This window comes from Opisthorchis viverrini (genome assembly GCF_000715545.1).
Source record: "Opisthorchis viverrini unplaced genomic scaffold opera_v5_135, whole genome shotgun sequence".
In the NCBI taxonomy this organism is placed as follows: Eukaryota; Metazoa; Platyhelminthes; class Trematoda; order Opisthorchiida; family Opisthorchiidae; genus Opisthorchis; species Opisthorchis viverrini.
This window is the reverse complement of record NW_008751792.1, coordinates 1,165,847-1,182,627: the sequence shown is the minus strand read 5'-3', so window position 1 is coordinate 1,182,627 and position 16,781 is coordinate 1,165,847. Positions and strand designations below refer to the sequence as shown.

At 43.5% G+C, this 16,781-nt stretch overlaps 2 protein-coding genes across 2 annotated transcripts in view; one reads left to right on the top strand and one right to left on the bottom strand.

Moving 5' to 3' along the window:
* Positions 1-16,781, bottom strand: part of T265_06537 (hypothetical protein) — a gene marked incomplete at both ends in the record, with an annotated part of 89,354 nt that overhangs the window by 56,554 nt on the left and 16,019 nt on the right. Inside the window, one exon of the mRNA XM_009171820.1 lies at positions 13,008-13,084. Coding sequence (XP_009170084.1) covers positions 13,008-13,084 — 77 coding nt within the window. The remainder of the gene's footprint in view (positions 1-13,007; positions 13,085-16,781) is intronic.
* Positions 1-16,781, top strand: part of T265_14061 (hypothetical protein) — a gene marked incomplete at both ends in the record, with an annotated part of 75,990 nt that overhangs the window by 48,341 nt on the left and 10,868 nt on the right. The window contains 5 exons of the mRNA XM_009171832.1: positions 3,925-4,160; positions 6,537-6,625; positions 7,827-7,989; positions 14,453-14,622; positions 15,692-15,760. Of these exons, the coding sequence (XP_009170096.1) occupies positions 3,925-4,160; positions 6,537-6,625; positions 7,827-7,989; positions 14,453-14,622; positions 15,692-15,760 (727 nt within the window). The remainder of the gene's footprint in view (positions 1-3,924; positions 4,161-6,536; positions 6,626-7,826; positions 7,990-14,452; positions 14,623-15,691; positions 15,761-16,781) is intronic.

Below are 16,781 nucleotides of genomic sequence, written 5' to 3'. Positions count from 1 at the left end.
AGTATTCAAATTTGGGCGGGGGAGGGTGGAAAACGGAAAACGTGAAAGTGTAAGAAGGGAAGCATATATTCGCTTACCCGCCCTGCTGTATGCAGCAAGTGAGGCGACCCGGCAGATGGCACCACACTATGGCCGATGTGGCATGAGATTGTTGTTAGTTGTGTAGGTCATGGTTGTACGAGGGCTGGGATACTCCCAGGGCGCCCACACCTAGACAGGAGAACTATTAGAGTCCTCAACCAAAGCATTTAACTCCAAAGCCTAACCGCAAGGCAGCGGTGTTTGGCGGGGAAATGCAAATGCATTAACTTTTCTACGGAACACGTCGCCATACATGTTCCAACCCCCAACCTGGAGGGCCAGGAGACTGTGTTCGTCAGACCTCTAACCATTGACCAACCTGGTATGAGAGACTCTGTGAGTGTCGCGCGAACACCCCCTAGTATAGCTCAATGGGTCTCCAAGGTACACAAACCGCCACACCACGGTAAGGTCCAGTCTCTTCGTGACGGTTGATGTGTCTGCACAGTGTTCACAACTTTGTGGTGCAATTTTTAGAAGTGCACTCAATTGTGGTGGATGCGATGCGGTTCAGACAGGACAAACGTAAACAAACGGCCTCCGATTAAGTCGTACAAACCATCGCTTGTATGTAGCCCATTCGCATAGGTTTTTCGGCATGACATTTGGAACGATACAACGAAAATGGATGAATCACAGCTGTTTACACCTCATCAAGGTAGAATTTTATCTCAGATTTGAAGAACGTTCATGATTCCTAGTTGGTATTTACATAGGTTACTCAGGATTAAAAAGTCGTTTGTCGCTTTTCAGGTCCGTGAGGACAGTAACAGATGGAAGAGACTACTGAAGAATAGCCAGTTGAAGTTGTGTGTTCCCTTGTTGAGGGGGGTAGTTTTTTGTAACTAATTCATCAGAAACCGAGATGATATCTTTAGTGAGCTGTTACACAGCGCAACGAAGTATACTCATTGATACGAATCACCGTTACGCTATAAAAGAACGCAACAACAATGTAACGTTAACTGTCCAACTAAGCATAGGTGATGATGAAAAACAGATTGAAGTACATGGTGTTAAAATGTATTTCTTTGAGGCTTAAACATCCTTTGAGAGAATTTCGTTGCAAAATGTTCCATCGTTTTTTTTACTTTACATGGCTTCTCTTGAAGACTGTCACTGGGTTGTTCTTGACTCTACTTGCAGCTAACGTCAGTAGTATACGCCATCAAAAGGGAATGATGACAAGCCAGCCGAATCCTACCGGTTTTGTTCCTTATAGTTAACCCACCATTGTCATCCTATTTCCACCCACTTTGTACATCTATTGATTCTATCCTTCGTTGGGGCGGGCTGCTCTCAGCTCCAAATTCAGATCCATTTGTCATCAATGCACCAATAAGCCATCGCCTCAGTTCCTCATTCTCCCTATCCTTGTTGGACGAAACTGTTTCGGCTGGAGCCACTGCACGGTTTGTGAGCCAAAAACTGTTCAAGAAAACTCGTCCCTAAGCCGTGAATTACGATACTTTTATAAAGAATGCGTATTCCGTTGTAACAGGTGGATACGAATGACGCCACTCTGATCTCAGTTTAAAGCCCCACACATGCATTGCTGGCTGATATCTTTGAAATTACTGGTTTATTAGATGGCCTCTTCTTTAATAGCAAGAATCTGGGCGACGCGGAAGTTCAGTAATCCACCTAGCTATACTTTATTTCGAATGCAGATGAGTTTCCCGCTTTGCGTTCACTTTGTGTCAACAAGGGAGATCTTTTTGATGCCGAATAACCTCGCTTGTAGGCCGTTCAAATTCACATCAGCATAGTGATCACTCCAAAGGAGCACGCTTTGTCAGGGTGCTCAATGCGGTATTACGGAATAATCTTCAATACTGTTTTAGGTCAGCGTTACAAACCCTACTAGAGAAGAGAACATACCACCCTGTTAAGGAATTTCTCCACTCACCTCCACAATGACCCCATGTTATTTACCCACCAACCTGGACGGCTGACGGCATAGACAGCTCCGGTACCCCATTTTCACAACAGTGATCTCTTTCTGACCAAACTTGGCTTGGCTTCTGGGAATACACATCAGCTTTCACTTCCACATGTCAGAAATGCCAAGAGACTGGACTTTATGGAGCCAGAAGATAGGATGATGCATCCGGTGACAGCTTGAACTGTTATTCTCTTGTAATACTCCTTGACAAGTTATCTAAAATGAATAACGTGAGGTGTTTGAAAGAAGCTTTATAAACACCAAATCAACAGTGAAATTTTATATAACCCACCATTCATGCAGATGGTCAAGCTAAGCTTGTAGAACGTAAAGGAGAAAAGATTTCTCAGATGGCTTTGGAGGGTTTTAGAATTCACATTCACATCACTCTCGTCTGAACAGTTCTCCTTCTGTACTGACGTCATTGTTCCGGTGAGCCCGCGATGGAACCGAGTTTTGATGTCATTAGAGCCCAACAGCAATGACAGTCAATGACATCAAATAGAAGACATATCTTGCAACATATCCAATCATGGACATGAGGGGGGGCACGAGAAACCCAATCCTGAAAGGTAAGCAGACGGACGTTGCTCACTTTGACACGCCTCTACCAAGTACGTTTCTGGTTACCGCTTCAGTCACTCGTACCGCTTTCGATAAATGGTATTTTGGCATGTGCGCCTCATTCTATGACTGAAATCATTTCGGATTGGTTGGCCCAATCCCCAGTGTACGAACTTGTGAACGGGTGACCAAGGTTTCTTTGTCCAAGACATGAGGGGGGGGGGCGAGAAACCCAATCTGAAAGGTAAGCAGACGGACGTTGCTCACTTTGACACGCCTCTACCAAGTACGTTTCTGGTTACCGCTTCAGTCACTCGTACCGCTTTCGATAAATGGTATTTTGGCATGTGCGCCTCATTCTATGACTGAAATCATTTCGGATTGGTTGGCCCAATCCCCAGTGTACGAACTTGTGAACGGGTGACCAAGGTTTCTTTGTCCAAGAACACTATGATTATTCCTCATTTTCGTTCACAGGAATGTAGTTTAAAGGTGCGGTGACCAACAAATCGATAGTTACCTTGATGTGATGTCCAGAATTTTGTTTATCATGTTAGGGGAAAGCTTTCCCTTGGGTTTGTTTAATGAAGCGATCAATTTATCCGTCATCCCTCCTGTTGATAAGTCTTAGCAAATTCAAAAGAATTCATGGTTTTCATAAGGGAAACTATTCACAAGGTTGCTGAAAACCCATCGACAACCCACGACCGGCTTCGCCCTTCTTAGGGCTTATCAAGTATGCGCAGTCCCCGAGTTTCCGTCAACCTTATGTTCTACTTGAACCCAAATTGGACAGTTTTCGAGAAATACACTGAGTTGCAAATCAATTTGGTTTTCACGAGAGACTCAAGTGAATCTCTCGTTTATGATATTCTACAGCTGAATGTGCTGCACACAGGCCGCCTCATGTTTCAGTTGGCACATATCGCAGTATATTATTTTCACAATGGAAACTACTCACAAGGTTGCTGAAAACTCTCCGACAGCTCACGACCGATTTCGCCCTCTTGGAGTTCATCAGGTAGGCGCAGTCCCTGAGTTTTCATCAACCTTATGCTCTGCTTGAACCCAAATTGATTTTCTAATGGGTACGTTTGTCGACTGATGGTCTTCTTCACATGCATCAACTATAAAGAAGTGTTTTGAGATTATTCGACTCAGGGCTAACCAGATCCCGAATTTTAACAAAGTTAACAAATTCGTACACTGGTTGAGGATCAGTACAAACAGACTTGTCACTTAGTTTCGTTGTGAGATTTGATTTTAGCCATGTGACTCACGCGCCCAACAAACGATTCATGTTGAACATGCTTGATCGATTTCTTTCTTGTCAGTGTTGAATTGACGGGTTCTTCGGCACTTCAGTCCTCCACATGCACTTCGCACATTCTCCACTGTGGCTCCGTTATTGCCGGTGACTTCACAGAGCAGTTTGTTCAAGTACGAAACACATCAGAGGCACCGGTTCATTACGCTATCGTTGTGGATGAAGTGAAGCCTCATGGTACAAGCAATATAAGTGGCTCGCCAGCCTTCCATTTTGATCCGAACAGAGGATTGATACAGCCAGGTGAGTATTGTTGGGCTCTGGCGTATTCAACTCAAGATTCCTTTACGGTGCTATGCAGTTTATCAAGTACTTTGTAAATCTGACTCTCTTACATTACTTCGACGAGTGGTCTCGATGACATTCACTATGAACTCGAGGTAAGATAGAATTCGCCACTTGCAAAGTCCTTGTTTCAAGCTACAAACTTTTATTCCGTCAAGTTTGATAAGTCGGAAGTACAACAACCCTTCGAAAAGTACACTCGTTTGTATATCAATTTGGTCTTGACGGGAGATTCACCTGGAATCCGGCTGAATCACCACAAACAGGAGATTTAACTGGGTTCCAGGTGAGCTTCCAATCAAAATCAAATTGGTATAAAAACGACTGTATTTGGTAAACTCTTTTCAAAATGGACATAACGTTGACTGAACCTCGGGAACGGCGTCTACCTGATAAGCTCCAAGAAGGTCTAACCCAGTCGGGGTCTGTCAATGAATTTTCAGAAGCCTTGTGATTAGTGCATTACGTCCGTCCAACAACCCTTGTTTTCACTAAAAACCCGTCAAAATTGAAAACCCCCTCTTCAGTGGGCTTTGCTTCCTTTCTGCACTTATTCTCACCCAAACCGGGCGTAATTCTACCGTATTGCTGAGCGTTGAAAACCTCACATCTCTGAATACAAATGAAGACCAAGCGCGTATGTGTGGGCCCTGCTAACTTGATTTACATCGACCGCTCGCCCCTCATGAGCAGGTTTCACATAGTCCAGGATGGACAATACTTAGACGACTTCTCCACGGCCACCAAGGATAGCTTCGGAGGAGGTCCAATGGTAAGACTGAATGAGTTGAACAAGAACATTGCCTTTTCCGCCGCTGAAAAGTTACCGGAAATAAGTTCCGGCTAAAAATAACGTTGTCCTCTTCCAATCCACGTACAGCTGACGTTTTCATCAGATGTGATTCCTTGAAAAAAATTGCATCCTTTCTGACGACTTCGCCGAATTTTGTACGTGTGTGTGTGTGTTGAAAAATTCGCCACATGACATTTTTGCAGGCGAGTTGTGAAATAAACTAGGGCGTTGAAAGAATGAACCTATGATCGCAACATTCAACAGGCCCACCAGTCAGTAGAGCGCGTTTTCTCACGGCATACTTCACCGTCAAGCAACTCCGCAAGCCAAGACCCACTACGACCACCAAAGGGTCAAGTTTGCGACTCGTGCTTGGGCTGACCAACAAGTAAGGTATTCCTCCCTGTTACGGACAATTGGCTACTCAACAGAATTTTTGCACTTTTTCGTACCAAACCACACATTGGCCAAGTTTAACGTTGTCAAAATCTCTTTATATTTCTTCCTGTCGTAAATCAGAAGAAAAAGGCATTCGCTTTCGATAGTTTAGCGCTTCCTTTCCCGTTTCCTCAACTTCTTTCTATCAAGTGAGGAGCACTAAGTCACGGATAGACTCACGCAGATCGCAAATAGAAACAATAAACTAGTTTCAACAACAATAGGATTGTGAATTACCGACTTTTGATCAGGTGGGTGGTGTGTGACCCATCAGCCCAAGTGGACAAGTGGCTTGCAAAAGTTGCTGGGAGATTCTAGAGGGCACCACCATTAGTCATTGCCAGTTCTGATAAGCAGCGTGGAACTTAGGATATTTTGGTGCGGAAAACATTCCGCGACTGGATGTGGAGTAGCTTCGGAATGTACGATGACAGCCATAAATTGACGGCCCGTTGGGCACTAAGTCCCAACAACTAGGCCAATTTCCTGTTTTACACTTGACTGAAATAGTGAAACTGGTTTGCCAGTCCGATTGCGACAAATTCATGCTATGAAAATATGAAGACAGAAATGCCATGAGAAGGCCATCAATTGTGAGAGTCATCGGATGCATTGGCTTAATCTTCCTTCATGGGCACACCAAAATGTTACGGCAATGGGTAGATGAACTTGAAAACGCTCCCACATGTCCCGCGATGAACAGTCCGTATTTCACCTGCTCCTGAATGGACCGTTCTCTTTTTTGAGCAGCCGCGTTTGCGCCCAAAAATCCTCCTCAAGTAACTGCACTCTAGGAGTTACCTCGCTTCATGCACTCACCAACTAGGATTTAGAGAGACTAGCCGTGCTCCTCTACAGCAAACCAGTTTAATCTTTTTAGAGCTCTACAGGTAGGCAAGTTCCCTGATTTCTACCAGACACTTGCTTAAATGATACATTGATTTGTACTTGCCATACTTGGTGTATTGATGAACTTCAATCACCTACAAGGGACAGTACTTTGAAACTCCACAGATCGATCGCCTTCGAAACGACTATTCCGCTTCGCACCATCTCTGTATCCTACCACAAAACTACTCTCATGTGCACTGTTTTATCCACAGGTTCGACCCAGTCCATCAAGGTGACGTTTTCACCGGACCATCCAAGTGATTTGTTCCACGAAACCCTTGTCTTCAAATTGTTCAATCAAGTGAGTAAAGCTAGGTCGCTCTTACACAGTTTCTCTCACGAAACTCTGTCAACCTTCCGGATGGCTTGTTGGGCCGCAGTGCCAAGTGATGTCATCTCAAATATACCTACTGACTTCTGTCCAGTTAACCTGTTTTTCCAACCGGCTTGTTCTTTGTTCGCTTAGCTTGCCAGTTTAATCAGCGTAGCACAGGAATGTAATCCCGTCCTCTCACCGTCGGCCTGCCTTATTCAAAGCAAAAAAAGAAAACCTACACCTGTTTGAACCGAAGAGCAGGGAACGAAAGTTTTTAAAGTCACGAAGGCTTTTAAAAGATAAATTCCGCGAGAATTACTTCGATAAAATGTGTCAGAGGTGTATGACACAATCGAGTAGGATGATAAATTCTGTCGGTCCGTAATCGAATGCTTGGAATTCACTGTTATGATATCAAAATATTTCAAAGGTATCTCAACTGTACACGATGCTGTTCCAAGGAATCCAGCTTTTGAGAATCTCATTGACCAGTTTCTGAACTTATCCTAGATTTATCCAATCATTCGTAGTTTTTGTCTGCTCTGGCAGTTGGCAGTTTACAAAAAGCAGTCATCGTAGAATCGTGTTGTTTCGGTAGCAATAGTTGAACTGAGCACGAACAATTACGGTCCTCAATGCTTGGGATGTTGAATGCATGGGTAGTAGTGTAAGATGTTGCTTGATGTCAGACACGAAACTCTGTGTAATAACGGTATTTTCCTCAGCTTAGTTCTCGGTCTGAACCTCCCAAGCTAGCGTTTTCCTCAAAAGAACCATCAAAGGTGCTCAAGATACATCATCGCCCAAGACCAAGTCAAGATCAAGTCAAGAGCTGTTGGGTCCAGACTTTCGACCAATCGGATGCCGGCTTGATGGTGAACCGGTAGGTGTCCCGAACTTTTGGCCAAACTTGCGCAGGGTAGGCTTCTCGGCGCCTAACTGTGAGTGGTAAAGCTGGATCCGTGCGGAATTCCGACTAGCACTCTGATAAATCTACCTATAGTCGGTTTATTCGAGAATGGGTTTTGTACCTTAGAGCTCAGTAGAACAATGACCACAGAGATCTCAGATGTTAGTGAAACATATCCTACGGTAACTACTATCCTACCTGATGATAAAAGACGACAGGAGAAAATTGATCAAGATTACTTCCTTCGTGTGGCATCTTTTTTTCGCTTTCTCTCAGATGCAAAATGCACACATAATCCAGGTTAGAGGATATTGCAAATCGTCGCCAATGTATGTGCGAGGCGGAGATCATGGTGTCGGTCTGCGAGGGGATAGTGACTCACACAGTCAGATGAACGATTATGTTGGCCTTGAAATGAGCCAATCAAATGAGGAGAGAGGTGAGTGTTCATTATCAACTGTCCGATTTTTGGCTTCGTTCTCCTGATCTAAAGGATGCTGGAGCAGTGAGGGTTATTGGTATTCGACGGTGTGGGAACGTTTTATCTGCTGGTGTTGATACTTACCTATAAATAATCATCTTTAAGACAAATTAGGGATTCGAAGTAAATCTAGGTCCAACTGAATGTTTATTTGTAAAGATACATGGTGAGTGTTCAGATTGTCGTGTCTAAATATACACCACTTATCATGGCAGAAAGACAGCCATAGCTCGGGAATTCGGTTGACTGAGGTCATATTCTAAACGATAGGTCAAATAATGCTTTCCTTACGTCGAGCGTCGAACGATCGGGTTAACGACCGTTTGGTTAGCAGCACCAGGGTATTCACCGATTTGCGCTTTTGGAGGATTTCAAACAGCCGTCAAGTTTGTCTCTACTATGACCTTTCACTTGCAGACAGTCGACCGCATCCAGTTACCCACCTGACTCTTGAGCTGTTTGTCAAAACAAACTAGCCTCGCTTTGATAGGTTGAGAGTGTAAAAGCTTGACCGCTGTGAGAGTCAATCACTAAAAGTTCAGGGACCACGTACATGACTAGAACGTGGTCCAGTATCATTTGTAGAATACTCACCCGGGATGATTCAGAGACCATCGGATTTTATTCCAAATTATTAGTACTTACTTTGCGACTGAACCGTATCGGTCTATTCTATGGATGGTTGGTCAAAAACGGCCTCTTCTGTCCAGCTGATGTCAGCGTTGAATGCCACTGGATGGTCCGACATTCCTAACACCCTCCCCTCTTCAGCTGAAGGGCGAGGTTCACGTTCGAATTCGTCCAGCAGACATGCACCAAACTGTTGCCGTTCAAGGCGATTTGTTCGTTACGGCAAGGCACACTCTCCCACAATTCTTGACGGATCTGATGACTTTCAGGCCGTCTTTTCATCAGCGTTTAGCCGGAGAAAATAGTTCTTAGAGGCAATACGCCCAAGGGAGAATCCAGTCAGTTTATCGACATTTGCCTCACACAGATTGTGCATGATGCAGGATCACTAGATAGAAGCAACACTTTTTTCTGACTATCATTCATTTACTTCTATTCCTGATTCCTTATATTGCATATTCATGTGATTTTGGGCGCCCGAACATAGCCATTTAATTTATTTCAATTCAGTCAACTCAATTTATCGGTCATGAACAGTGTCCCATAGGCACATTGGTTCCAGCTGCTACCGTATGAGTAGTCTCGGCCCTAATCCTTCATCTCGCCAGATTGTGAACTTCACTCCACTCATGATTCAGATTTTTAATTGACTGTTCATTTCACGAGGTCTCTGTTGCGGTCCCTCATTCACTTGTTGTCCACAACGAGAAATAACTAACTCTTTGGAGACAACAGTCGCTAGCAAATAAAACGCTTCGCTAGCGTGCCTACATAACTTAGTTGAAAGAAGAAAAGAGTAAAAGTGAATAGGGAACGAAATGAATGCTAGCCTATCACAGTTATTTTGAGGTTTCTACACCTTCAGACGCCCATTCAATCAATCGGGATAAAAGCTAACAACAAGAACACCGCTGAGATCTTGCAGCGTCTCCAAACCTAAACAGAGAGAACATGTGAACCAAATCCTGGAAGACGAGTCGCACAGACAATACGCAGACTTTGTGTACGCGGGTTCATTTCTTCACGCCACTCTGAATTTGATGCAGGAAGTACCACGGCATACAATTATTCCTCCCGTGTGATATATCGCAGCTTTTCGTGTTGGGCGCATTCTTCGGCTGGATTTTCTGTTGCATAATCGAAAAAAAACAAGTGAAGAGAAGGACCGTACCAGTCACTCTGTCAGAAAATTCATCTATATGCGCCCGCCATGCAAAAAGGGTACTTTCAGTCAATCGTTCACGCAGGGAGGGGGCTCACAAGGATATTCAAGCATACGGTAGATAGTACTTCAGAAAGCAAGGCGAGCTTAATCCCATTCGACAGGTGGTGATACCAGCGGGAAGAAGAGTACCATTCATATGAAATCAGCTCTAGTCAGGTTGTTAAATCAAGCTATCGTTCGACGTTTATGCGACTGGTAGTAGGCCCTCACACTTTTGATGAGCTGGCCAACTTTTGTTATCTCGTACATCGCAACGATTCCTTCATCTAATGTGCGCACCCTGTCAGTAGTCACTAGCCTAAAACCAAAATCGTGTTGGTCGAAACCATCCTGTAACAAGACCGCCTCCAGTAAAGATGAAACAGTTGTACACTGCTTCCCGACTTTTCAGCATAGACTGGCTGCACGTACAAGACGAAATCTACATGAGTTAGCAAGAGGATTTACTGTAGGGATAATCTGTCAGCCAAACAAAAACTTCAGTCTTGTCGGGGGGGGACCAGTACATTTGTTGCCTACCGCCAAAATTAGCTGAGCACACGGAATGCCAAGCAGTGTAATTCTTATCCCATACATGAATTAAACAACTATTTGCGTAGAAAAAACCTCTGATTTTATAGCTCAACAAGGTTTTGCGCTGTCATTGACACTCATCAAACCATTTTCGAGCCTGCTTGCTAGATTCAACTGTGTTCTGGTTGATATGCATAAATTACGCGCTTTCCTGTCTCCACTTGTCAAACCAACACGATGCGTAGATTTTTCCATGAAATTTCCCAGATCAGCATCAGCGCTTGCAAATTCTAGATGGATCAAACACCACGTTCCATTCGACTTGAGTTGAAAACATGGGACAACGAAAGGCGAAAAAGTTTTTTAAGACACCCAATGAAGCTTTTCGTTTGACTTGTGTTTGTCAGTACAAACATTTCGCTTGTTTTTGGGAAGCGAAATTGAGAAAAACCGTTTGTCTGTTTGAGAAAAACGAGGCTTTTGAAATTAGAATTTCAAGTGGACGTAGCATGACCAAACACACATGCTCGGGGCAAATTCAGACAACCAACATGCCGTTTATCGGAAGGATGCATTACAGAGTGGCCTATTAGGGGTGCTTTATCTTCAAAGTCGATAGCAAAGTGAGCATCAGGACAGCTTTATTTGACGAATTACAAGTAAATATAATGGAGACAACAATAATAATGGTGCGGGTGAAAGTGGGATGCGTATAATTTCTTTTTGACTCAAAATAATTCAGTGATTAGGAAGTCCCAGTGCTCGGGACCAAACGTGTGTTACAGCTTAACCAATATTTATTTTTTAGTATCGCTATTAGCATTAGAGTTCACATTCACATCACGCCCATTTCCAAAGTCCTCGTCCTGACTCAGCACGGCCAAGTATGCACACTGCCGATTAGCCAGGAGAATGTCGCTTGGACAGGATTAGGACTAATAAAACGAAAGTAGTTCGGATTCGGATTATACTACTCACAGTAGTACTGACGACGACAGTGACACTAACAAGGAAAATGGTGCCCCTGATGATGATTTTTATCATTATCCTGATAAAACTGCTTGATAAATTTACCGATTTTTGATAACGTTAATTTAATAATTTATAATTTGTTCATTATCCTGATAAAACTGCTTGATAAATTTACCGATTTTTGATAACGTTAATTTAATAATTTAATAATTTGTGCAAACTCTTCAGTATCGCATCTGTAAGATTGTTTCTTTATGAGCCACTTTCGGATGTGTAGGTCGGTTGTAGCTATCTGCTTAAATACTGACCTTTAAAGACGCTGTTCAGCTAACAAATGCTTTCCAGCTCATGAAGCTCTTGGTTAGACGAAGATATATGACTAACTATGTGACCATCTGCCTTGTTTGAATGCACTCTGCCAAACGCATTTTTGTCACTCTCGTACCAAAATCTCGGTACTTTGAAGCAGTGGAACCTAAAGCATACGAAACATTAACCCGACTGGGAAATCGACCAATCGTTTTATGCTACGTTATTAGACGACTGCGAGCCCTCTTGTTCGACCGAACTGTTTCTCTTAACTTTGATTAGTGTGACAAACAGTTGAGTATAATGTGCACTAATTTCCTCTGTCTTGTCGCACGCCGTAGCTAGCATTATTGATTTTTTTGGGAAAACAACCAACGAAGTTCGAACTGATTAACTCCGTTGTTTAACTGAACTGGGGTTGTTGAACTGACGGGGGCTCAAGATAGGTCAGTGCTCATGGCGCAAACTCACGGACTGAATGGTCAGTTGTTCGAGCCCAATCTTGACATCTCGACTGCTACCGTCTAGGTTTGGACAACCTGGCGGTGCCCAAACTCTCGAACCTCCGAAACTGAATGATGAATTCAACTGACAATGTCCCGGTGCTCCAAGGGAAAACCTACATTCCCAATCGTTCACTGAAATATGCGTAGGCACCAACTCACAGTGTACAACAAAGGCGTGGCTAATGAACCCGTTGTGCATCAGCCCAGCTCAGCAGCGGTTTTGATACTTGAACGCCGTGTGGAGCTAAACTGTCTCATAGCTTGATGGACAAATTGGTATTACTTTGGTTTTCACACTGCATCAGTTTGTAAGCTGGCAACGAAATAACCCTGAGTTTTAAACCAAAATGCGGCGGTCTAACGATAAGGGGCACATCAGACTGAAATGATCCAATTGACCTCATCTGAGAGATGTACCGCGCCACTCTAATTTAAAAGTGCAGGCCATCTGGCGCGACAAAATCGCGGCGAATCAGACAACCATGGTTAGCGCTTGGTCCAAAATACTGTAGAAATATGTGATCCACTTCTCTGCACCGGTGATTTCCCCATTTGCACTGTAGGTTGGCACTGGGGGCAGACACAGGTGAGCCCGCATCGGGTGTTTTCTTCCAGTGATGGAAATTTGAGATTAGAATCCCTTTTCGTTCGTCCAATTCACACACCCAAGTTAGTTAAACTTCAATCGTGTTTGTGTTTGCTGTTTTCCGACAGGGTTCTATGGGATCAAACCAAACCGAACATACTGTGCGCTAACCACCTTTCTGCAGGCTCAGAACCGAACCAATGACGTGCGTTGCCTAAAATAGAAGCTTCCTAACCATTTCTCAATAATCTGTCCATGTCATATGCAGGCGCGTATTCATGTGGACATTTAGATATGGTAAAGTGTGTGTGACTGTGAACGAAAAAATAAAAAAACAACGGGGATGACCGTTTCAAGAATTCGCAGCAATTGTTTGAACACTACGCAGCCACGAGGGAATCTGGCTTGAGCAATCACTTTGTTCCTGCTTAACGATGGGATTGCACAACGCTATATTTGCCAACCACGCTTATTTGCACACCAGTGTGATTTTAAAGAGGGAGACTCAATTAAATCCCAGATGAATCTCTCGCTTAGTATATTCTTCAACTGAATGTGCAGCACAAAGGCCGCCTTATTTTCAGCTGGTACAACAGTCGAGCTATCGCAGCATATTTCCCTGAAGGAAACCACTCGGGAGATTTCGACAACCCACGATCTACGTTACCCACCTTCGTTCCCTAGAGGTCGGACAGGTCCCGAGTTATTTTCTGTGACCGTCTTCGAAATGGTCGCTACCTAAATGTTGTCCCGAAAAGTTTCTTACTGGAGTTCTCTATCAGTAAGCACCTCGATACTTGTCACAGATCCACTCAGAGAACCTCATCGGGTTTTAACTAATAACCTCACTCCATTTTTAAGGCCATATCCACCACGTAAACATGGTCCAAGTGAAAACCCTTTAGAACGATTACGTACCAAAATCCTCTGGTTACCTGCGTTGTTGGTTATGATGTTAACTCCGACCAATTGCGGTTACCAGTTTATTTGCTTACCCGTTTATTTTACTCCGTTCAATTAAGCTCTACAAACTTACTCACTGCAAAGTTTTCTGCTTGAAATTCACCTCTTCGCGCACATTAGCTGCTTCTTGCCTTGACATTCGGTTTGCCCGTTATCCAGCTAAGGCCACAGAGAACCTCATCGGGTTTTAACTAATAACCTCACTCCATTTTTAAGGCCATATCCACCACGTAAACATGGTCCAAGTGAAAACCCTTTAGAACGATTACGTACCAAAATCCTCTGGTTACCTGCGTTGTTGGTTATGATGTTAACTCCGACCAATTGCGGTTACCAGTTTATTTGCTTACCCGTTTATTTTACTCCGTTCAATTAAGCTCTACAAACTTACTCATTGCAAAGTTTTCTGCTTGAAATTCACCTCTTCGCGCACATTAGCTGCTTCTTGCCTTGACATTCGGTTTGCCCGTTATCCATCACGCTAAGGCCATGGCACTCGTACGTAAAGTTCACACAAGGTTCGCACAAAGTTTTGAAATATATTCGCTTGGTTTTCTGACGATTTCCAATGAATGTTCCCCACTGGACAATTTTATCGGATGCTATTTTCGTGGGAGGTTCAGGTTTTTATTTGCTTGCGCCATTGTTTCCGGTCCAATGTTTATACGCACAAAATGTGTTCCATTTTTCATATTCGAACGAATTCAAACTACCAAGCCGCTTCATATTTGACAATGCGTCTGGAACGCGGTCGGCAAACAAGTGCACCTGACGAGTCGCCCCCAGAAGAATTGGAAACAAACCGAGCCGAACTGCCGTCATTTTCGTCCCCATGGAATACGCTACATGTTGGCTTCGTGAAATCTAGTGATGGCTTGAACAAAAAGGTATATGGCCAAACCTGGTCCACATTTGCTTTATAAAGCTTCATACAAACGCATTTTGACAGACCGCATTCAGATAAGAACAAAAGAAAATACGAGTTAGACTTTCTATCACTAAACTTTTCTTGACAGAACACACTACTCGTAAGGTTGCTGAAAACCATCTAAAGGCCCATCACCGGTTTCTCCCTTTTTATGGTTCAGTGATTAGGTTTTAGCCTTATACTCCAGTTGAACAACAATATGTGTGTAACTGAGGAACTAGTAAACAAGTAGAGCGTACGCCTGATGGAACCTGTGGTACTACACCCAATCCATGAGCCCCAAGAAGGGCTAACCGGTTTTGGGGTTATGGAAGAGCTTTTATCAACCCTATGAGTAGTGTGCCCCGTTAACAAAATATATTGCGATATCTGGGATATCGTGCCAAATGAAACATTATGTAGCTTTTGTTCGGTGCATTCAGTTGAAGAACATCATAAACAGAGAAGTCATTTGAGCTCTCTCAAATACATCTGTTTCGTCACTTTGAGTGTTTGTTTGAATAAAGGCGTTCTGGTCCGCTTTGTTGTCTTTTCGGGGCCATGTGCATGCGAAAGTAAAAGGCGGTTTGACCGCACACTTTCAGCTCCAAATGGACAAAACATCAAAAGTGTTGTACTCGGAATGCCTGGTTCCCAGTCGGAATAAAGCGACAAAACTCCTAACCAAACGGACCGTTCTAGGACCACTTGTTCAAGTGCAGTGTTCTGTGAGGCTTATCAGCAATTTCACACCCGAGTAATTAGGAAACCAAAAGAAACACTGTGTTTGGAAAGATGTGTACCCCGCATCAAGCGGACGGGACGACGCAATGCGATGATATTGCATAGACAAAAAGCAACACAAATGGGTGATACTTTTACCATATTATCAAACACAGTTTGGAGACACTAAGATGGCGTAAATGTACTTTTTCAGTAGTAAATTACATCCCACAACATGTGAATAATGCAAATGTTTTTCATCCGTAAACCTTGCCCAATATTCCTCTTCAGTTCAGACTTTTTTCTGTTTACATTGGGGCGTTTAGGCTGGAGAATTCACAATCGAAAACATTAAGGATCTCAATACACTCGGTTTTGAAATTGAACCACAAAAGGTGAGTGACACCATCATTGTCAATCCAAACCAGCCGATCAAATATCACCCATCATTTGGCAGTGATGCCACGCTGACCATGGCCTTCTTGTTTTACATTTACTTTTGTTCATTCACCCTTATAAGTAGTAGTTTGCTGCATCCTTGAAGCATGAAGTCCGGTTACATGGGTATGACTGAAAATCAAACTTAAAATCAAGCGTGGTCATAGGCTAACTAGACAGCCATCGGAAATTTGTTTGACTGAAGACATCTGCCTTTCCTGTTGGGGTCGTGCCAGGTCCCACGATAATACCATTTTAACTCTCCAAATCAGCGTATTTCTTCATACGACACAGATAATCATCTCTGTCACCAGTGATCAGGTTACAATGATCTCCTTGCAATGAATTTATCAGCAATGGGACCGAAAACCTGGGCATGATCTGAACAAATAGTATGTCTACGGGTGCAGTATGACACTCGCTCACGCATGTAAACATCACGTTACCAAGTTTCCTCCCGGCGCCTACCGCGGTATTGCATAAAAACTGGTAAATTCTCGAAGAATGATCGTAAGCTTGACTAGAAAAGTCCACAACTTAGCAACCATGGCCCAAACCACCGAAAACCTAAAATGGAAATGCTTCTAGCCATATTCTTATCAGCTAACTCATTGATTCCATAGTTGAGCTCGATGCACCAGCATCGACCACACCACCCGTAGATTCTACAATACAGCAAGACTGAGTTAAAAGACCGTTCGATAGGCTTCATCGAGGTTGAGTGAAGGTGACAGGCTGACACAAACTGAGCTCCGGATTGGGAGAGTTTCGCATGGTTAGCAAAATCTCTCAAGTTCAAAAGAGTTCACTGCGGAGTACCCTCGGTTTTCTTGAGGATCTTGGCTCTGTCGTAACGTGGGCACTGCAAATTTGCATCACATCGGCTGAAGGTATGTATACAATGCGACAATAAAATGGTATGTATTCTACCCAGACCCATAACTGGCGTCAGGGTGCATGACGCCTCTTATCTCAATA